This window comes from Doryrhamphus excisus, chromosome 11, assembly GCF_030265055.1.
Source record: "Doryrhamphus excisus isolate RoL2022-K1 chromosome 11, RoL_Dexc_1.0, whole genome shotgun sequence".
In the NCBI taxonomy this organism is placed as follows: Eukaryota; Metazoa; Chordata; class Actinopteri; order Syngnathiformes; family Syngnathidae; genus Doryrhamphus; species Doryrhamphus excisus.
This window is the reverse complement of record NC_080476.1, coordinates 211,916-234,560: the sequence shown is the minus strand read 5'-3', so window position 1 is coordinate 234,560 and position 22,645 is coordinate 211,916. Positions and strand designations below refer to the sequence as shown.

General features: G+C 47.1%; 2 protein-coding genes and 1 long non-coding RNA gene across 4 annotated transcripts; 2 read left to right on the top strand and 1 right to left on the bottom strand.

Moving 5' to 3' along the window:
- Nucleotides 1–5,273: 5,273 nt before the first annotated feature.
- On the top strand, nt 5,274–14,901 carry wfdc1 (WAP four-disulfide core domain 1). Of its 2 annotated transcripts, none has more exons than XM_058088027.1 (6): nt 5,274–5,776; nt 12,157–12,352; nt 12,440–12,523; nt 13,065–13,205; nt 13,458–13,508; nt 13,598–14,901. In XM_058088027.1, exons 1-6 carry the CDS (start codon nt 5,684–5,686, stop codon nt 13,651–13,653), a joined length of 621 nt encoding a protein of 206 aa, XP_057944010.1. In that variant the 5' UTR covers nt 5,274–5,683; the 3' UTR covers nt 13,654–14,901. The 2 variants fall into 2 exon arrangements, with proteins under 2 accessions (XP_057944010.1, XP_057944014.1); XM_058088031.1 differs by having other exon boundaries at nt 13,458–13,517.
- LOC131138796 (uncharacterized) lies at nt 11,064–19,228 on the bottom strand. Its single transcript, XR_009132137.1, has 3 exons — nt 18,659–19,228; nt 12,586–12,721; nt 11,064–12,516 (listed from the first exon to the last, which is right to left on the bottom strand). It is a non-coding gene; the product is annotated as an uncharacterized LOC131138796 (long non-coding RNA).
- Nucleotides 18,660–21,704, top strand: LOC131138794 (uncharacterized). Its single transcript, XM_058088026.1, has 2 exons — nt 18,660–20,263; nt 20,330–21,704. Exons 1-2 carry the CDS (start codon nt 18,779–18,781, stop codon nt 20,663–20,665), a joined length of 1,821 nt encoding a protein of 606 aa, XP_057944009.1. The 5' UTR covers nt 18,660–18,778; the 3' UTR covers nt 20,666–21,704.
- The last annotated feature ends 941 nt before the right edge of the window (nt 21,705–22,645 follow it).

Below are 22,645 nucleotides of genomic sequence, written 5' to 3'. Positions count from 1 at the left end.
GCGTTCATTTGATGCCTTTATTGATTCCCAGGAATATTTGTAGCTGCTTCCCTGCGGCCCCATGACTATTTCCTTGGGATCAATTAGCCCAGCGTCATTGGCTGCAGGAAGGCATTAGGGCCTTTTAAATGTCTGCTCGCTTTATTTCATGCCTTAATTACTCTCCTTCCTGGATCGGACCAAAGCGGACGCGTCGGCGTGGGAATGTTGAACTTCAGGAGGACATTGACCTCAAACCAGGTCTTTGCCAACTGGCGTGTTCTAAGGTCGTGATGACGTGACGTAGTCCTGACGTATTTACCGTATTTACTGGCGTCTTTAGCGAGTCACCACAGAGAGACGCAAGCTAATTGAGGGAAGACATGGCCGCCATTGCCTTTACATCAAATATAAGATAAGATAAGATAAGATATGAACCTTCTTGGAATGCTCTACGTCTTATCGCCGCCTCTAACAGCTCGCCAGTGAATGAAGATGCACTGATAGCGTATGGTTGGTGTTCCTCCCATCGTCTGCCATCAAAAGTGATGGCGGCCATCTTTCCCCTTCAGGGTCTTCACTGATAAAAGTGATGACAGGAAGGGCGTGGCTGTCGGCGCTTACGCTCGTTTCCTGCTGCTGCGTCATCGCTTGGAGTCCAGGGTTAAAATATTACAGAGAAAATATAAAGTTTATGAAAAATTAGGTTGGGGAAAAGTCATACTATTACAAAGAGACAATTTATAGACATTCTTTTAGAAGGAAGTTGAAATATTTTTTTTAATGTAAACAAAACAACAGCAACAAAAATGGGACAAAAATGATCAACATACTGATCATATATTTTTTACCTATATCAAAACCTGAATACTTGTAAGCTACTAGCATATGTACATATGTTGCTTTACCAAATATCTGATAAAAAGTTAGGACACCCCTGGGCTAGAAGAGGGTGCATCATGTCAATCAAGACTGGCTGAAGAGGAAAGTGTGGCTCTGCTGCCCTCTAGCGAAATGCTGCTGCTATTGCATTTGCACTCACTATATCACGATACATACTACATATATATATACTATACTATACTATACTATACTATACTACATATAGGGAGACTGCTGATTGGCTGTCAGGTTGACCTACCTTCTTCATTTTCTACCTGACCTTCCTGCTGAGGGTCAAGTTGAGAAATGCTGCACAGGAGCAGGACTTGGAAGCAGAAGATGAGAGAAGAAGGAGCTGGAAGGCTAAGCAGGCGAGGACTCGGGGCACCAAAACAAAGCGTAAAAGAAAGCGTGCAAACAAAGCAAAGGAAGCAATTACACAGGAAATGGGAGCAGAGGCGAGCGTACGCTGGAACTTGCTGGTGAACCATCAGAAGATCAAGATCATGAAAGGGGAGCAGCTGAAAGGAGCAGAAGAACATGACTTTAATGAAGATTGATGGGCCCAACTACAAAGTGTAAATTAAGGAGTAGACCCGACAACCTGATCTGCATCCCGCCTTTGCCGAAGGCCACTTCAACGTTCTTCCATGTGGAATCTCCAAATGTTCTCCTTTTTATCTTCTTTTCCTGGTCATCTCTGGACTTGATTCTTTCTCCAATGTGGGCCAATAAAAATACTCAACTTTGGACACCCCTGGTGGAAAATGGTTTTGTCCTCTTGCTTTTTTTTCCATCCTTTCCCTTCTCCTGTTTCTCCTTTTCACCTATTCCCACATCCGCCTCCTTCAACAAGGAACTCCTTTTGCCGCCATAACTTCCATATTTTGTTGACGTGTAGTCCAACGTATACGTGATGATGTAATAACGGCTGTCCTATCTTAGTGTTTTTATGGCGGGATAACTTGGACTTGTACTTCTACTGATGCTTAGTGTGAGTGGGTGAGTGGATGAGTGGATGAGTGGGTGAGTGGATGAGTGGATGAGTGGGTGAGTGGATGAGTGGGTGAGTGGGTGAGTGGGTGAGTGGGTGAGTGGGTGAGTGGGTGAGTGGATGAGTGGATGAGTGGGTGAGTGGATGAGTGGGTGAGTGGGTGAGTGGGTGAGTGGGTGAGTGGGTGAGTGGGTGAGTGGATGAGTGGATGAGTGGGTGAGTGGATGAGTGGGTGAGTGGGTGAGTGGGTGAGTGGATGAGTGGGTGAGTGGGTGAGTGGGTGAGTGGATGAGTGGATGAGTGGGTGAGTGGGTGAGTGGATGAGTGGATGAGTGGATGAGTGGATGAGTGGGTGAGTGGATGAGTGGATGAGTGGGTGAGTGGATGAGTGGGTGAGTGGATGAGTGGATGAGTGGATGAGTGGGTGAGTGGATGAGTGGATGAGTGGGTGAGTGGGTGAGTGGGTGAGTGGGTGAGTGGATGAGTGGGTGAGTGGGTGAGTGGATGAGTGGATGAGTGGGTGAGTGGGTGAGTGGATGAGTGGGTGAGTGGATGAGTGGGTGAGTGGATGAGTGGATGAGTGGGTGAGTGGGTGAGTGGGTGAGTGGATGAGTGGGTGAGTGGATGAGTGGATGAGTGGGTGAGTGGATGAGTGGGTGAGTGGATGAGTGGATGAGTGGGTGAGTGGATGAGTGGATGAGTGGGTGAGTGGGTGAGTGGGTGAGTGGGTGAGTGGATGAGTGGATGAGTGGATGAGTGGGTGAGTGGGTGAGTGGATGAGTGGGTGAGTGGGTGAGTGGATGAGTGGATGAGTGGGTGAGTGGGTGAGTGGATGAGTGGGTGAGTGGATGAGTGGGTGAGTGGGTGAGTGGGTGAGTGGGTGAGTGGATGAGTGGATGAGTGGGTGAGTGGATGAGTGGATGAGTGGGTGAGTGGATGAGTGGGTGAGTGGGTGAGTGGATGAGTGGATGAGTGGATGAGTGGGTGAGTGGGTGAGTGGGTGAGTGGGTGAGTGGATGAGTGGGTGAGTGGGTGAGTGGATGAGTGGGTGAGTGGATGAGTGGATGAGTGGATGAGTGGGTGAGTGGGTGAGTGGATGAGTGGATGAGTGGGTGAGTGGATGAGTGGGTGAGTGGATGAGTGGGTGAGTGGATGAGTGGATGAGTGGGTGAGTGGGTGAGTGGATGAGTGGGTGAGTGGGTGAGTGGATGAGTGGGTGAGTAGATGAGTGGATGAGTGGGTGAGTGGATGAGTGGATGAGTGGGTGAGTGGGTGAGTGGGTGAGTGGGTGAGTGGATGAGTGGGTGAGTGGATGAGTGGATGAGTGGGTGAGTGGATGAGTGGATGAGTGGATGAGTGGGTGAGTGGATGAGTGGGTGAGTGGATGAGTGGGTGAGTGGGTGAGTGGATGAGTGGATGAGTGGATGAGTGGGTGAGTGGATGAGTGGATGAGTGGGTGAGTGGGTGAGTGGATGAGTGGATGAGTGGGTGAGTAGATGAGTGGATGAGTGGGTGAGTGGGTGAGTGGATGAGTGGGTGAGTGGGTGAGTGGATGAGTGGGTGAGTAGATGAGTGGATGAGTGGGTGAGTGGGTGAGTGGATGAGTGGGTGAGTGGGTGGGAAGTTGTTTGCATTTTCCTCACGTTGCGCAAACTGTAGAAACGGGCCAAACGAGTCTCCGGGGAATTCAGAAGATGAATCTGTCCTCCACAAGAACTCTACGATGAAGTTGCATCCAAAGCCCATAAAGAAGCACGTGACTCCATGATGGATTCCTGGCAAGGAGACCACAGTGGAGAACACGGAGGTCTGTGTTGTTATAAAGGAACCAATCACCAATCCAAATGATCCAAATCAATCATCAAATCCAAAATCAATGCTAGTCCAAAACCAGAAGCTCGTATTTACTGAGCATCCTTCCTGACCCCTGACCTCTCAGGGTGCACTTTGACCCCAGCTGACAGAGCCCATTTGGAGTGAATGGCTTTCACAGACTTGAGCTTCAGACTCCAGCAGTGACAGAAGGGGGGGGGGGGGGGGGGGGGGTCAGTATAACTGGTGTGAGGATGGAGGTGTAAGCAGGTCAGCACCATTGATCATGTCATGTGGATATTAAGGAGATAGTAAGGATATATTAAGGATATATTAAGGATATATTAAGGAGATATTAAGGAGATATTAAGGAGATATTAAGGAGATATTAAGGAGATATTAAGGAGATATTAAGGAGATATTAAGGAGATATTAAGGATATAGTAAGGATACATTAAGGATATATTTCATTTCATCTGGATTCATACTGGATTCATACTGGATTCATACTGGATTCATACTGGATTCACACTGGATTCATACTGGATTCATACTGGATTCATACTGGATTCACACTGGATTCATACTGGATTCATACTGGATTCATACTGGATTCATACTGGAACAAAGAATAGGCATAGAGTTTGAATGAGACCAAAACTAAACGTGATTGCCCCCTAAAATAAATCAAATGTGAATATTAGCATTAAGGGCTGTCTGGTATGGATCTGTGATTTATTTATTGATTGATTGATTGATTGATTGATTGATTGATTGATTGATTGATTGATTGATTGATTGATTGATTGATTGATTGATTGATTGATTGATTGATTGATTGATCCAAGTCCACTTTGTGTTTTATTCCACATGTTTTCATCATTGCATAAAGTTGAAGGTCAGGTCAAAGACATAAAAATGTTTTTCCAGACATAAGAGTCACGATAGCGAAAGTAGACGATCATCTCCGTCCATACAGTCGTATTTATATATATATTTATATATATATATATATATATATATATATACACCCCCCCCCACCCCCCCTCTTTTGTTGAAGTGGAGCTGGGGGCCTGGTCCTGTAAAACTAATAATGACTGAGATTTGTGCAGGCTTAGCATTCTTTCTCCCCTTCCACGAGGGGGGGGGGGGGGGGGTGAGGTGGGGGGGTGAGGTGGGGGGGTGAGGTGGGGGGGGGGGCACGGGGGGAACAGTCCAAGTGAGGTTTGCTCAACACGTGTAAAGAAAGAAGGAAGTCAAAGAGAGAAGTGGATGATTTGAAAGGTCTCGCTACTGCGGGTTCACTGAGTCGATTCCATGAATATTTGTAGCCCCCCCCCCCCCCTCTCTCCCCCCCCAGTGGTTGCGGCGGTCTCCCAGCCACAGTCCCGTACAAATCCTCCTCTCCCTTGGAAGCGTCAAAGCCACAAAATATGAAGCATGGCATATCTTCCTGACTCGCAAATCCACATAAGGATCCCCAGATGTGGGAGGAGATGAAACGGGGGGGCAAAGGGGAGGTCCCACACTCAGACCCCCTCCAGCAGAGACATGTGGACTCGGTGTGCCAGCAGACAGCTGCCATTTCTCTCTTCTCCCTCCTACATTTCTCCCCTCCACTCCTGGCCGCTCCTTTCCTTCCGTCTACTCCGGCCTCAGCTTTTCCTCGGGAGCGAATGAGAGCAGGTCCTGTTGGGGGGGGGGGCGCTTGGATAATCTTGGCTGCTCGCCGCCACCGCAGACTCGGCTGGGAAGGATCACAAAGATAAAGTTGGGGAAGAAGGAACACCTCTGGGGTGGAGGAGAACAGGAACCCTTTGGATCTAAGGTCAGGAACCCTTTGGATCTAAGGTCTAGGAACCATTTGGATCTAAGGTCTAGGAACCATTTGGATCTAAGGTCTAGGAACCGTTTGGATCTAAGGTCCAGGAACCATTTGGATCTAAGGTCTAGGAACCGTTTGGATCTAAGGTCCAGGAACCATTTGGATCTAAGGTGCAGAACCTTCTACAGACCATGCCGGGATCGATGCTGCTGCTGATGTCCCTGCTGGTGCTGGCCACAGGAAGTGAGTCCAGAAGGATCAGGAAGAGAGGACTCAACCACAAGGTGGGTCTCATCACATCACCTGCATCAAAGGTGAAAGGTCATGGTGGAACAGTAGAATAGTAGATTGGGGTGAAAGGTCGTGGTGGAACAGTAGAATAGTAGGACCTGAGGTGAAAGGTCATGGTGGAACAGTAGAATAGTAGATTGGGGTGAAAGGTCGTGGTGGAACAGTAGAATAGTAGGACCTGAGGTGAAAGGTCATGGTGGAACAGTAGAATACTAGGACCTGAGCTGGGGTGAAAGGTCGTGGTGGAACAGTAGAATAGTAGATTGGGGTGAAAGGTCGTGGTGGAACAGTAGAATACTAGGACCTGAGCTGGGGTGAAAGGTCATGGTGGAACAGTAGAATACTAGGACCTGAGCTGGGGTGAAAGGTCATGGTGGAACAGTAGAATACTAGGACCTGAGCTGGGGTGAAAGGTCATGGTGGAACAGTAGAATAGTAGGACCTGAGCTGGGGTGAAAGGTCATGGTGGAACAGTAGAATAGTAGGCTGGGGTGAAAGGTCGTGGTGGAACGGTAGAATAGTAGATTGGGGTGAAAGGTCATGGTGGAACGGTAGAATAGTAGGCTGGGGTGAAAGGTCATGGTGGAACGGTAGAATAGTAGGCTGGGGTGAAAGGTCATGGTGGAACAGTAGAATAGTAGATTGGGGTGAAAGGTCATGGTGGAACGGTAGAATAGTAGATTGGGGTGAAAGGTCGTGGTGGAACAGTAGAATACTAGGACCTGAGCTGGGGTGAAAGGTCGTGGTGGAACAGTAGAATAGTAGATTGGGGTGAAAGGTCGTGGTGGAACGGTAGAATAGTAGATTGGGGTGAAAGGTCATGGTGGAACGGTAGAATAGTAGATTGGGGTGAAAGGTCATGGTGGAACAGTAGAATAGTAGATTGGGGTGAAAGGTCATGGTGGAACGGTAGAATAGTAGATTGGGGTGAAAGGTCATGGTGGAACAGTAGAATAGTAGGCTGGGGTGAAAGGTCATGGTGGAACGGTAGAATAGTAGATTGGGGTGAAAGGTCATGGTGGAACGGTAGAATAGTAGATTGGGGTGAAAGGTCATGGTGGAACAGTAGAATAGTAGATTGGGGTGAAAGGTCATGGTGGAACGGTAGAATAGTAGATTGGGGTGAAAGGTCGTGGTGGAACAGTAGAAGAGTAGGCTGGGGTGAAAGGTCATGGTGGAACGGTAGAATAGTAGATTGGGGTGAAAGGTCATGGTGGAACGGTAGAATAGTAGATTGGGGTGAAAGGTCATGGTGGAACGGTAGAATAGTAGATTGGGGTGAAAGGTCATGGTGGAACAGTAGAATAGTAGGCTGGGGTGAAAGGTCATGGTGGAACGGTAGAATAGTAGATTGGGGTGAAAGGTCATGGTGGAACGGTAGAATAGTAGATTGGGGTGAAAGGTCATGGTGGAACAGTAGAATAGTAGATTGGGGTGAAAGGTCATGGTGGAACGGTAGAATAGTAGATTGGGGTGAAAGGTCGTGGTGGAACAGTAGAAGAGTAGGCTGGGGTGAAAGGTCATGGTGGAACGGTAGAATAGTAGATTGGGGTGAAAGGTCATGGTGGAACGGTAGAATAGTAGATTGGGGTGAAAGGTCATGGTGGAACGGTAGAATAGTAGATTGGGGTGAAAGGTCATGGTGGAACGGTAGAATAGTAGATTGGGGTGAAAGGTCATGGTGGAACGGTAGAATAGTAGATTGGGGTGAAAGGTCATGGTGGAACAGTAGAATAGTAGGCTGGGGTGAAAGGTCGTGGTGGAACAGTAGAATAGTAGGCTGGGGTGAAAGGTCGTGACAGCTCCCATTTGGTGTTCTTGAATTGAGATCTTAAACCAGGAAATGATGCCAGTCTGCTGACCTAGTTGACCTTAAACCACATTCATTACAAATATGAGAGCTGCTGGTTCAAATCCGACTGTTTTATATGAAAAGCTTTGATTGGCTTCCTAACAGAAACGATACAATTCTAATTTATTCATAATTATTCGATTATTTTTCACTTTAGCTCAACTGCTTGTTGCCGGGCAGAATTTATGGGGTGGTTTTTTTTCATTTGTACTTTTGCATTGATGAAGAAGGTCCTGGTAAAACTGGAGAATATGACCTAATTACTTTCATACTCCTATGGTCTCCTATGGTCTCCTATGGTCTCCTATGGTCTCCTACGGTCTCCTACGGTCTCCTATGGTCTCCTACGGTCTCCTACGGTCTCCTACGGTCTCCTATGGTCTCCTATGGTCTCCTACGGTCTCCTACGGTCTCCTACGGTCTCCTACGGTCTCCTATGGTCTCCTACCGTCTCCTACGGTCTCCTACGGTCTCCTATGGTCTCCTACGGTCTCCTACGGTCTCCTATGGTCTCCTACGGTCTCCTACGGTCTCCTACGGTCTCCTATGGTCTCCTATGGTCTCCTACCGTCTCCTACGGTCTCCTACGGTCTCCTATGGTCTCCTATGGTCTCCTATGGTCTCCTACAGTCTTGATGTGGAGCACAACGCCAACTTTAGCAGCTTGGAATACGTCCGTCATTTCATATTTGACCAGTGAGGACTAGACTGGATGCCAAGCCAGTGTGTGTGTGTGTGTGTGTGTGTGTGTGTGTGTGTGTGTGTGTGTGTGTGTGTGTACATGTGTGTGTGTGTGTGTGTGTGTGCGTGTGTGCGTGCGAGCGGAGCAGAGCGGGCCCCAGCTTGTTAACTCCACTCAGCATGGCCGACTGATCAAAAGTTCAGTGTAGCGTGTTGCCTCGTCATCCTCGTCATCCTCGTCATCCTCGTCATCCTCGTCATCCTCGTCATCCTCGTCATCCTCGTGCTTGGACGTCGGTACTTCCTGTCTGGGAGTTTAAACCCTCGTTGGCTCTTCCTCTCATGTTTGCATTGTTCCTCCACGTGCCCCTGAGCAAGGCACGTCTCGCCCGAGCAGAGCATGAACCATCGCATGGAACCTCGCTCGTCTCATCTTCCTTTGCTGATGGAGCTTCTGGAATTGGACCATGCTGAGAAGGAAGGTCTTTAAAAAATCCTTGATCCTTACACAGACCAGCATCCTGATGGCAACCTTTGGATGGTGCTAAGATTAGTTTTTACTAATAATAATAATTAGCCAACGATGTCCATCTTCTCATATCCAAACCTTCTCCAGCAGCTTCAAACGGCCAAGAGGAGGAACATGAGGTAGCAAATCAGGAATAGAAAAGCAGGCCTGAAGGTGAGATCTTTTAAAAAGTCCAACATGGTTTTCACTCCACGAGTTTAAAGTTCTTTAACGCTCCTGCAACTGAAGGTAACACGCCCACGGAACGCAGACATAACACGCCTGGCTCGTACCTGCACGGGCATGTTGATGTGCAGGAGGAGTCGCCATGGAGATTTCATGTCATGTGCTCCTAAACGCTAACTCACGAACGCTCGGAACGCCAAACGTATCCACTAAAGGAGATTCCCAGCATTTAGGGATGAGATATGGAGAAGAAGGGAAGGGAAGCTGTGTTCCAGGGAAGTAGAAGCTACAAGGAGATGTTTGGTTTTATCATAAGATGCAGGATAGATGATGCATAATTTATGATTGATGATTGAACATTGGGGGGGGGGGGCAGACTATACATATAATTCTAACAGTCCACCTGGGAGTCAGGAGTTGGGGATAAGGATAGGATAGGATAGGATAGGATAGGATAGGATAGGATAGGATAGGATAGGATAGGATAGGATAGGATAGGATAGGATAGGATAGGATAGGACAGGATAAGGATAGGACAGGACAGGACAGGACAGGACAGGACAGGACAGGATAAGGATAGGATAGGATAGGATAGGATAGGATAGGATAGGGTAGGGTAGGGTAGGGTAGGGTAGGGTAGGGTAGGGTAGGGTAGGGTAGGGTAGGGTAGGGTAGGGTAGGGTAGGGTAGGGTAGGGTAGGGTAGGGTAGGGTAGGGTAGGGTAGGGTAGGGTAGGGTAGGGTAGGGTAGGGTAGGGTAGGATAGGATAGGATAGGATAGGATAGGATAAGGATAAGGATAAGGATAAGGATAAGGATAAGGATAAGGATAAGGATAAGGATAAGGATAAGGATAAGGATAAGGATAAGGATAAGGATAAGGATAGGATAGGATAGGATAGGATAGGATAGGATAGGATAGGATAGGATAGGATAGGATAGGATAGGATAGGATAGGATAGGATAGGATAGGATAGGATAGGATAGGATAGGATAAGGATAGGATAGGATAGGATAGGATAGGATAGGATAGGATAGGATAGGATAGGATAGGATAGGATAGGATAGGATAGGATAGGATAGGATAGGATAGGATAGGATAGGATAAGGACAGGATAGGATAGGATAGGATAGGATAGGATAGGATAGGATAGGATAGGATAGGATAGGATAAGGACAGGATAGGATAGGATAGGATAGGATAGGATAGGATAGGATAGGATAGGATAGGATAGGATAAGGATAGGATAGGATAGGATAGGATAAGGACAAGGATAGGATAGGATAGGATAGGATAGGATAGGATAGGATAAGGATAGGATAGGATAGGATAGGATAGGATAAGGACAGGATAGGATAGGATAGGATAGGATAGGATAAGGACAGGATAGGATAGGATAGGATAGGATAGGATAGGATAAGGACAGGATAGGATAGGATAGGATAAGGACAGGATAGGATAGGATAGGATAGGATAGGATAGGATAAGGACAGGATAGGATAGGATAGGATAGGATAAGGACAGGATAGGATAGGATAGGATAGGATAGGATAAGGACAGGATAGGATAGGATAGGATAGGATAGGATAGGATAGGATAGGATAGGATAGGATAAGGACAGGATAGGATAGGATAGGATAGGATAAGGACAGGATAGGATAGGATAGGATAGGATAGGATAGGATAAGGACAGGATAGGATAGGATAGGATAGGATAGGATAGGATAGGATAAGGACAGGATAGGATAGGATAGGATAGGATAAGGACAGGATAGGATAGGATAGGATAGGATAGGATAAGGACAGGATAGGATAGGATAGGATAGGATAGGATAAGGACAGGATAGGATAGGATAGGATAGGATAGGATAAGGACAGGATAGGATAGGATAGGATAGGATAGGATAGGATAGGATAGGATAGGATAGGATAAGGACAGGATAGGATAGGATAGGATAGGATAGGATAGGATAGGATAGGGATAAGGACAGGATAGGATAGGATAGGATAGGATAGGATAGGATAGGATAGGATAGGATAGGATAGGATAGGATAGGATAGGATAAGGACAGGATAGGATGGACCATAAGAGTTTGGTCCAAAGGTGAAGGCCAAACATGAAGAGTCTTAAAGCCACGGTTCCACACTAAAAACATGAACAGGAAGGAAAGTGTGAATATTCCTTGGAGATGTTTGCCAGGCCGTTGGGAAGAGATGGGATACGAGATAGACAGTCGTCATTATGTCATTACCCAATTGTAGCTCACTGGGCCTGTGGGGAGTTCAAGTACTGGAGTACTGTAGTACTGTAGTACTGTAGTACTATAGTACTGTAGTAGTGAATGAACTCCGTGAAACTAATCCTTACACATTATGTCCTCTACAACCTCGGTCGTGGTCTCTGCACGTTCCCGCTTCGGTGAGCGAGTGTATTCGCCGTACTCTCACGTTGTGTACATTGTCTTTGATTGGCTAGGAAAAGAAACGTTATATCAAACCAAAAGTGGGTCCTGTGAGGGAATGAAATGAGGGAAGGAGGTTCTTCCAAAGCAAGGACGGATCCTCACGTATGATGTAACCCAAATATGGAATGCTAGCATCAAAGTGTTAACTTCTGAAGAACGTCAGCCCACAGACAAAAGGCCGTGATGCACATTCCATCGAGTTAGCACGCTAGAGCAGATGTCCGCTGCAGCGTCGCATTCCTGGCTGCAGGACTCTTCACTATTCATGTCTGTCCGAGCCGCCCGGGCCAAGTTTTGAGGTGAGATGTTTCTCCTCCTCCTCGGGGCTGCGTTGTGTCATAAAGGCCGAGACCTCCTCCATCGCTCACGTACTTTGCTGCCCTCAAGTGGCGAAAACACAGAATTTCTACTTAATTCTCACCTTTTTTGTTATTTGATGTCAGTTGGTGTGAAAAGTCTTCTTTTATTTGGACTTTCACATCCGGTGAGTTTGGATCTTAGGCTACTAATTCCTGCTAACAAAGTAGATTCGTTGAAGGACGTCTGGGATTCTCCACTTCGCCCCTTTCACCCTGACCTGGGATACGTGGAAGACGGACGGGTGGATGGATGGACACACGATGTCCATCTGCCAGGAATTCCACAGGAAAAGCTCCCATGATGTGGTTTTGTGTCTCCCAGGACTACGAGTACCCCAACCAGGCACAGTCCACACAGCACCAGAAGAACGACCGCTGCCCCCCCCCACCCCAGATGTTGCCAGAGAGGGCCTGCGAGGTTCCGGGCTGTCGCTCGGACTCCGAGTGCGAGCGCCACAAACGCTGCTGCTACAACGGCTGCATCTACGCCTGCCTGGAGTCCGTTCAGCCTCCACCCGGTTTGTGGCGCCGACCCGTTCCAAGCGTCCGCTGTTGCCTTTGAGCAAAGCTCATTGATATTTCTTTGTCGTGTCCGACGTGAGCAGTCCTCGACTGGCTGGTCCAGCCCAAACCTCGCTGGCTGGGGGGCAACGGCTGGCTGCTGGATGGCCCAGAGGAGATGCTGCAGGGTGAGTAGCAGAGATCTAGCGTTTAGCAAGCCACCATTTTGGAATTATAGTCTTACTCTTACCAAACATCGGTAGCGCTCTAGCTTCCATGTACCTTCCAACGGCAGTCGCTAGTGAACGTTGACTTATGGTGTTCAACATGCGTGATTCACAAAGACGTAGGGACATCGGGCCCTCGGGGGAAGCCCAGGACAAAACCTAAAACCATAAAAGTCAGGAAGTAATGTGTCAGCGTGTTAGACACACCATGTCAATGGATTATCACTAGGAAACATGGGAGAAGGCTGCTTCTGCTTCTGCCTACTCCTTTTCAGGTAAACACAGCAGCACACTAACAGACAAATCTCCACCCATCCAACCACATGAGATGTTCCACAAGCTTGAAGGCTCATTCATCCTTTGCTGTATGAATAGAATACATTATATTAAATATATATATATATTATATATATAATAGATTATATTAAATATATATATAATAGATTATATTCATTCTATAATGCATTCATCAACTTGGCTCGTCATCGTTTTCCGTCTGCAGCTGAAGCGTGCAGTACGACGGAGGATGGCGATGAGCCTCTCCACTGTCCGACAGGCTACGAGTGTCACATCATCAACCCTGGCAACCCTGCGGCTGGCATCCCCAACAGGGGACAATGCATCAAGCAGCGCCCCAACTCTGGTATGACGACAAGCTCCTCATTTCCAATCCAGACTAGAACCGGATCAACACACTTAATCCCGTCTTGACCCAAATATAAAACATACCGTACTTTTCCAAAGGGAAAAATAGCAACAAAAAAGCTAGCTTATGTTGTTTTATTTAAAGCCCATTACTACTGTAGTACTGTGTTTCCATCATACAGTATTTGGGGATTGCTATGATATGCTGTGATGAATTCAACACTTTGTTTTGCCATATTACTATTTTTAGATGGACGGGGGCTCAGGCACAAATTCTTCAAGGACTACAAGGACTACTTAGGTAAGTGAGGTAATATACGGAACCGGAAACACGCTAATTACTACGTCTGACGCATCGTCAGTCTGCCTGACCTGACATTTCCCTGACAGGTACCAGTCCTAACCATGCGGTCGGCTACGACAAGCACCACAAGCACCTGGGATGAGGAATCTTTCTTTGGTTTTTCCGGCTTTCCTCTTTTATGCTCTATCTGGAATTGAACCCACTACTTAGTACGCTTGAAGAAATGACCCCACCAGTTAGTACGCTTGAAGAAATGACCCCACCAGTTAGTACGCTTGAAGAAATGACCCCACCAGTTAGTACGCTTGAAGAAATGACCCCAGCAGTTAGTACGCTTGAAGAAATGACCCCACCAGTTAGTACGCTTTAAGAAATGACCCCACCAGTTAGTACGCTTGAAGAAATGACCCCACCAGTTAGTACGCTTGAAGAAATGACCCCACCAGTTAGTACGCTTGAAGAAATGACCCCACCAGTTAGTACGCTTGAAGAAATGAACCCACCACTTAGTACGCTTGAAGAAATGACCCCACCAGTTAGTACGCTTGAAGAAATGAACCCACCAGTTAGTACGCTTGAAGAAATGACCCCACCAGTTAGTACGCTTGAAGAAATGACCCCACCACTTAGTACGCTTGAAGAAATGACCCCACCAGTTAGTACGCTTGAAGAAATGACCCCACCAGTTAGTACGCTTGAAGAAATGACCCCACCAGTTAGTACGCTTGAAGAAATGACCCCACCAGTTAGTACGCTTGAAGAAATGACCCCACCAGTTAGTACGCTTGAAGAAATGACCCCACCAGTTAGTACGCTTGAAGAAATGACCCCACCAGTTAGTACGCTTGAAGAAATGACCCCACCAGTTAGTACGCTTGAAGAAATGAACCCACCAGTTAGTACGCTTGAAGAAATGACCCCACCAGTTAGTACGCTTTAAGAAATGACCCCACCAGTTAGTACGCTTGAAGAAATGACCCCACCAGTTAGTACGCTTGAAGAAATGAACCCACCACTTAGTACGCTTGAAGAAATGACCCCACCAGTTAGTACGCTTGAAGAAATGACCCCACCAGTTAGTACGCTTGAAGAAATGAACCCAGCAGTTAGTACGCTTGAAGAAATGACCCCACTAGTTAGTACGCTTGAAGAAATGAACCCACCAGTTAGTACGCTTGAAGAAATGAACCCACCAGTTAGTACGCTTGAAGAAATGACCCCACCAGTTAGTACGCTTGAAGAAATGACCCCACCAGTTAGTACGCTTGAAGAAATGACCCCAGCAGTTAGTACGCTTGAAGAAATGACCCCACCAGTTAGTACGCTTGAAGAAATGACCCCACCAGTTAGTACGCTTGAAGAAATGAACCCACCAGTTAGTACGCTTGAAGAAATGAACCCACCAGTTAGTACGCTTGAAGAAATGAACCCACCAGTTAGTACGCTTGAAGAAATGACCCCACCAGTTAGTACGCTTGAAGAAATGACCCCACCACTTAGTACGCTTGAAGAAATGACCCCACCAGTTAGTACGCTTGAAGAAATGACCCCACCAGTTAGTACGCTTGAAGAAATGACCCCACCAGTTAGTACGCTTGAAGAAATGACCCCACCAGTTAGTACGCTTGAAGAAATGACCCCACCAGTTAGTACGCTTGAAGAAATGACCCCACCAGTTAGTACGCTTGAAGAAATGACCCCACCAGTTAGTACGCTTGAAGAAATGACCCCACCAGTTAGTACGCTTGAAGAAATGAACCCACCAGTTAGTACGCTTGAAGAAATGACCCCACCAGTTAGTACGCTTTAAGAAATGACCCCACCAGTTAGTACGCTTGAAGAAATGACCCCACCAGTTAGTACGCTTGAAGAAATGAACCCACCACTTAGTACGCTTGAAGAAATGACCCCACCAGTTAGTACGCTTGAAGAAATGACCCCACCAGTTAGTACGCTTGAAGAAATGAACCCAGCAGTTAGTACGCTTGAAGAAATGACCCCACTAGTTAGTACGCTTGAAGAAATGAACCCACCAGTTAGTACGCTTGAAGAAATGAACCCACCAGTTAGTACGCTTGAAGAAATGACCCCACCAGTTAGTACGCTTGAAGAAATGACCCCACCAGTTAGTACGCTTGAAGAAATGACCCCAGCAGTTAGTACGCTTGAAGAAATGACCCCACCAGTTAGTACGCTTGAAGAAATGACCCCACCAGTTAGTACGCTTGAAGAAATGACCCCACCAGTTAGTACGCTTGAAGAAATGACCCCAGCAGTTAGTACGCTTGAAGAAATGACCCCACCAGTTAGTACGCTTGAAGAAATGACCCCACCAGTTAGTACGCTTGAAGAAATGACCCCACCAGTTAGTACGCTTGAAGAAATGACCCCACCAGTTAGTACGCTTGAAGAAATGACCCCACCAGTTAGTACGCTTGAAGAAATGACCCCAGCAGTTAGTACGCTTGAAGAAATGACCCCACCAGTTAGTACGCTTGAAGAAATGACCCCAGCAGTTAGTACGCTTGAAGAAATGACCCCACCAGTTAGTACGCTTGAAGAAATGACCCCACCAGTTAGTACGCTTGAAGAAATGACCCCACCAGTTAGTACGCTTGAAGAAATGACCCCACCAGTTAGTACGCTTGAAGAAATGACCCCACCAGTTAGTACGCTTGAAGAAATGACCCCACCAGTTAGTACGCTTGAAGAAATGAACCCACCAGTTAGTACGCTTGAAGAAATGACCCCACCAGTTAGTACGCTTGAAGAAATGACCCCACCAGTTAGTACGCTTGAAGAAATGACCCCACCAGTTAGTACGCTTGAAGAAATGACCCCAGCAGTTAGTACGCTTGAAGAAATGACCCCAGCAGTTAGTACGCGTGAAGAAATGACCCCAGCAGTTAGTACGCTTGAAGAAATGACCCCAGCAGTTAGTACGCTTGAAGAAATGACCCCACCAGTTAGTACGCTTGAAGAAATGACCCCACCAGTTAGTACGCTTGAAGAAATGACCCCAGCAGTTAGTACGCTTGAAGAAATGACCCCAGCAGTTAGTACGCTTGAAGAAATGACCCCACCAGTTAGTACGCTTGAAGAAATGACCCCACCAGTTAGTACGCTTGAAGAAATGACCCCAGCAGTTAGTACGCTTGAAGAAATGACCCCAGCAGTTAGTACGCGTGAAGAAATGACCCCACCAGTTAGTACGCTTGAAGAAATGACCCCACCAGTTAGTACGCTTGAAGAAATGACCCCACCAGGTAGTACGCTTGAAGAAATGACCCCACCAGGTAGTACGCTTGAAGAAATGACCCCACCAGTTAGTACGCTTGAAGAAATGACCCCACCAGTTAGTACGCTTGAAGAAATGACCCCACCAGTTAGTACGCTTGAAGAAATGAACCCACCAGTTAGTACGCTTGAAGAAATGAACCCACCAGTTAGTACGCTTGAAGAAATGACCCCACCAGTTAGTACGCTTGAAGAAATGACCCCACCAGTTAGTACGCTTGAAGAAATGACCCCACCAGTTAGTACGCTTGAAGAAATGACCCCACCAGTTAGTGCGCTTGAAGAAATGACCCCTCCAGTTAGTGGGCTTGAAGAAATGAACCCACCAGTTAGTACGCTTGAAGAAATGACCCCACCAGTTAGTACGCTTGAAGAAATGAACCCACCAGTTAGTACGCTTGAAGAAATGAACCCACCAGTTAGTACGCTTGAAGAAATGACCCCACCAGTTAGTACGCTTGTGTTTTCACCACATCTGAGTCAGAACAGACCAAAAGGTGCTACCTCCTCTCCATTTTATGTATCATCTATCAGTCCAGGACACGGGACAGAAGGGGTGGGGGGGGGCAATGTTGCTTACCAAATATCTCAAAAGTATCGACAACGCCAGACATGTTTACAGAACAAATATCTGCATCAATAAATCTTTTGGTCACAAAGAATGACATTGCAGCAACCAGCAGAGGCTCTACTCCTCTGGGCTGTACAACACGTGCTTTGAAACAGGAGTTCAGAACATTTTTCCTTCTAGTCCATCAAAGAATGCGGTGAAACATCTCAGCCCTTAAGAGTTAAGAGTTATCCCCTCCCTTGGACAGTTCCTTATGTGAAAGTCGATAAAAAGCCTGGTCTATCTTCCATAACCTGACCCGCCACATGGATGCGTTCACCAAAGTTCATGAGGTCATAAACTGCAGGATTTATATCTTCTGCAAGGGTAGCTACCTTGCAAGGTTCACGTTTTAAAGCTGGTCAGCAGAAGAAGAAAAGATCAAGACCATCTGGCCCAGGAATATTCTCTTGCTCTCGGAAGGCCAAATTTCCTGCCTTTAAAATGGGAATGTTTGACGGGCAAAGCGATATTCTCCAGATGGCGTAGTAAAACGTGAATATCATCTCAACTCACATGGACTTCATATGCAGGCTACGTTTTATGGATCACAAATTGCTTAAGCGTGTGCTACTTATCTGTAAACAAGCCTGGAGATGTGACGTGATTGTGCCTCGTTGATGTTGCTCAGGTTGTCTGTCTCCAATAATAACGGAATAAGCTGCTTTCCGTACAAACACAAGAAGATGAACGTGTCAAACTGAATATGCCATAGCCATTAACTTTGTGGTGCTGTGTTGTTTCTACTGAATAAAACACAAGACGTGGAAAAAGTAAGAGTTTGGAGTCAGTTGTTTGCTGACTAATGTGATCATAAAATAATCTTCATACCAACAATGTTGTAAAAGTGAGAATATACCATATAAGGGCTATTCCACCCAACATGAACCACAGGCAATAAAATCCTTGCATAATAAAATCAGCTATAAAATACTTGTTTTTATTAAGCAAAGTGTATTGCACATTGACACGAATGTGTATTTAATAGATGAAATGTAAACCACCTTGAACACATTTTAAAGGCCAAGATTGAAACAGAACTATATACAGCTTTGATGTTTCTGAGCAGAAGTTCACCTTGTTGTCAAAAATAACATTTTATTAACTATTGAATTGAATTATTGGGTCACAAATGATCGATATTCAGTTTAAAATCACGTGAACGGTGGGCCTCTAGCGGTTACCTACCAAAGCAATCCAAAAAGCGAATGTGTAATTAGTTTTGTCTCCAATGACTTACCGTCAATGTTTCTTCCGGTAAGGTACGCATGCGCAGTTGGATTACGGAAATCCGGCCACCACCTCCTTGTTGTTGTTTTTCCACCCAGATGCTAATAGTGTCCGGCTTTAAAACTTCAAAATGCCGAAACGTAAATGTAAGTTTACGGATAAACTAGAACGGAAGTTCCCTTGTTTTCGTCCTGGTCGGGATGAGTGGGAAGCAGAGTGCATGAAGTGTAAACCCGGCACGTTCGTGACCGTGTCAAATAAAGGCGCGGGTGATTTGGAAGCGCACGTGAGTTCCACCAAACACCAAAACGCTGCCAAAAACGGAGCGAGGGTGGAGTGGATCAAACAAGAAGATGACTCTTTGGCCAATAAGCCGGACGATGACGTCACCGCTGCGGAAGGAGTCTTTGCTTTCCATACGAGCAAACACCACAACAGCTACAGGTCCTCGGACTGCACTTCCGCCTTGTTAAAGAAGGCGTTCCCGGACTCGGCGACGGCTCGGAACTTCTCGAGCGCTCGCACCAAGACCGAAGCCATCATCAACGCCGTGATCGCCCCTCATTCTGTCGACGTTGCTTTGGAGTCGCTGGCACAAATCCCGTACTGCGGGGTGTCTGCCGACTGGGGCGACCACGGAGCCGGGAGGATATCCCCGGTGCTGGTTCAGTATTTCGACTGGAAGAATGGCGGCATGCAGAGCAAACTGATCGAAGTTAGCAACGACCCGAGCATCCGGGAAACGCTGGAAAGGAGCGACATACTGGCCAAGTGTGTTGCATTCACTGGCGATACTTGCAATACGATGTTCAGGCCTCAAGTGGAAGCATTTAGTATCCACGCGGACCTGCAAAGCTCCCTGCAGAACCAGGCTGTGATGGGCGTGGGCTGCCCCGCCCACGTCTTAAACAACTGTGTATACTATGGAGCAAACACGCTGGATGTTGACATTGAAAGCATCATCTTGAAAATATACCAGTACTTCCACATGTACTCTGTACGCACCGAGCCTCTGGGCCAATATTGTGAGTTTGCTGTCAGCGAGTACAGGAACCTGCTTTCTCACAGCAAAACACAATGGCTGTCCTTGTTCCCCGGCATCGAGAAGCTACTGCACACGTTTCCTGCCCTGAAGGCCTTCTTCCTGCTGCAGGAAAAGCCTCCCTTGCTGATCAGAGACTTTTTTGGAGAGGAGTTCAGTGAGATCTACCTGTGGCAGATGCACTCCCTCATGTGTGTGTTCCACTCGCCCATTCTGGAGATGGAGAGGGAGGACAATTCGGTGGTGGAGGTGAAGAACATCCTCGACAAAGTCCACACCACGCTTCTGGAACGAAAGGCCAAGAACTTCATGCCCCTGAAGGTCAGGGCGATGTTGGCGCAGAAGCTCAACGACGGCTTCGGTCCGAGGTGCGATCATTTCACCGCTCAGGTCCACGGTCTGTACAGCTCGTGTCTGGAGTACCTGGAGACGTGGATGGCCCCCATGGAGCAGTTCTCGTCTTTCATGTGGATGGACCTGAGCCAGACGCCGGACTGGAACCGCGTGGAAGCGTGTGTCAATCACCTGGCGGGAAAGGGCGTGCTGATCGATGACGTCAGGTGCTTTGATGAGGTGAGCCGTTTGATCAAATTCATGGAGAAGAGCAGAAGTGAAGGTGAGCTCAACGACCAAATGCAGGCCCATCAGAAATGGAGCAGGTTTTTCCAAAGGTCCGGCGACGAGGCCTGTCACTCGGAGCTGCTGAAGATGGCCCAGTTTGTGTTCGCCATCCCTCCTCACGGTGCCAACGTGGAACGCATATTTTCCCTGGTGCAAAGCCAGTTGACCAAGGAGAGGAACCACCTGTCACAGGAGTCCCTGAAGGGCCTCCTGTGTACGCAGTACAACTTCAAACACATGTCCTGCAAAGACTTCCATGCCTACTTGTTGGCTAACCCCGCGCTCTTGGCCAAGATGCGCTCCTCCGAAAAATATGGCAGACCACATAAATCTAGGCTGATGCTCATCCAATGAATGGTCAACCCCCCCCCATTAAATTTCATATTTACCTGTATATTTGTTGAATAGAGAAGATATTTTACCAAATGTCAACATGACCATAGTAAAAAGTTATTCCTTGACTGCGTCTATGACAACACATAAATGCTACACATCCTACACTCGATGTTCCACTGATCATGTCTACATCTGTCCAGCAGAGGTCACTGTTGTCTCCAGTAGCTTACAGCTTTAACCGTGCACGGCATTAAACACAGTATTACACACAGTATTACACACAGTGGGCCTCTAGTCACAGTACTCTGACACAGTACTACTGTTTATACACAATCCAATGTTTGTCCTGCTGTTTCAAGGGGTTCTACTTTGGTGTTAACACCCCGTTTGATTCCATTGAAAGCTTCTATAGTTGGTTGTTTATATTGCTGTCATCAATGCAGGGTCTTGAATCCCACCCCACCGGAATTAAACACCTTGCAGAACAATGCAGCTCATCCGCAATCTGTGTACATTCACTTCTGGTAAAATGGTCGTTTCTTAACCCCAACCTTGTACGTTCAGTGCAGTAATACACTAAACCCCCTGTTAATAATACACTAAGTTTTTTTCCACTTGTATGCTCGTCATTGCCTTGTTATTGACCGGCAACCAGCAGTCTGGCTTTTCCCCCAAATCAGCTGGGGTAGGCTCCAGCTCCCTGCGACCCTCAACTGTATAAGCCAAGTTTGGCCACCGAGCGCCCCCGCCTGTCAACCATCCCGTTTTCCACGGAAACACTGATTCTTTTTTTAAGTCGGGGGAAGGAATTTCCCTCATATTGTGGAAAAATAAACATTTTATGCATTAGAGGTGCTAAAAGCAATCCAGTGTAGTGGGTGTATGCTAAACTGTCTGAGCATCTTAGCTTAGCTTGTGTAAGGTGACAGCCTCGGGCCAAACGTAAAAGTGCTATGAAATAGTAGTACCCAAGTACCCAAGTAGTACACGCATGCACGCTTATTAAATAGTGGGCGTCCATCCTTTGTATTCCCATCAACTCCTGACCCTGATTAGGTTTCCCGTCACATCTTTGTCTCTTTTTGACACCGGAGCCACTGGATTAAAGCCTGCAGCTTTTAGTGAGAGCCCCCCACCCCCCCACCCCCCCATCTGACAAGTGACACGAAGCACAGTGGCTGTGGATCCTATTATTGTCATACGCTGCAATGCACCGGAGCAGAGTTCTTCTTCTGCAATTATTTGTGCATCCTGTTTGTGCATCCTGTTTGTGCATCCTGTTTGTGCATCCTGTTTGTGCTTCCTGTTTGTGCATCCTGTTTGTGCATCCTGTTTGTGCATCCTGTTTGTGCATCCTGTTTGTGCATCCTGTTTGTGCTTCCTGTTTGTGCATCCTGTTTGTGCATCCTGTTTGTGCATGGTTTCACTTGTTTGTCACGCGTCTCAGGCACGGCCGCACGTGAATCTTCATGTGGAAGCCAAGCAGCATCCTCTCTGCCGCCAATCACTTTTCACTCCCGCTGGTGGAAGCTCGTGTTGCGTCCTAGCCAACGGCCACTGATGGACCATCAGTCCTGGTCCAGGTGGAAAAGCTAAACATTAATTGGACCTGCAGAGAATGTGGGGTCGCCCCCCGGGGAGATTTGTTAATGGATGCCTGGCTTGGTTTTCCTTGAGCAGTGAGTCATGCTAACCAGCGTATGCCAACATCCTCCCCCGTTGCACCTTCTTCTATCTCTACAGGCTGCGGAGCACGGTTGTGTAATAACGTGTGAGGTGTTATCTAAAACCTTATATAAAAAGATACGCCTGTTGGTCTCCATCTTTGGCTCACTTTCACAACATGCTGTGTCTATAATCATACTGGCACCATTTTGTAGAACATTAGGACTGTAGAATGATTGGCGTACGGTCACTGCCAATCACTGCATTAGAATCCAATCATGCATTCACTTCCTTTCCAGACTCCACAAAGTCTGAGAAGATCTGTAGAATGAG

Coding starts and splice junctions, on each gene's coding strand:
- LOC131138794 (XM_058088026.1), top strand. CDS start 18,779: ATGCCGAAACGTAAATGTAAGTTTACGGATAAACTAGAACGGAAGTTC. Junction 20,264..20,329: donor ACGTCAGGTGCTTTGATGAG/GTGAGCCGTTTG, acceptor GACCAAATGCAG/GCCCATCAGAAATGGAGCAG.
- wfdc1 (XM_058088027.1), top strand. CDS start 5,684: ATGCCGGGATCGATGCTGCTGCTGATGTCCCTGCTGGTGCTGGCCACA. Junction 12,353..12,439: donor GTCCGTTCAGCCTCCACCCG/GTTTGTGGCGCC, acceptor CGACGTGAGCAG/TCCTCGACTGGCTGGTCCAG. Junction 13,206..13,457: donor CAAGCAGCGCCCCAACTCTG/GTATGACGACAA, acceptor TACTATTTTTAG/ATGGACGGGGGCTCAGGCAC.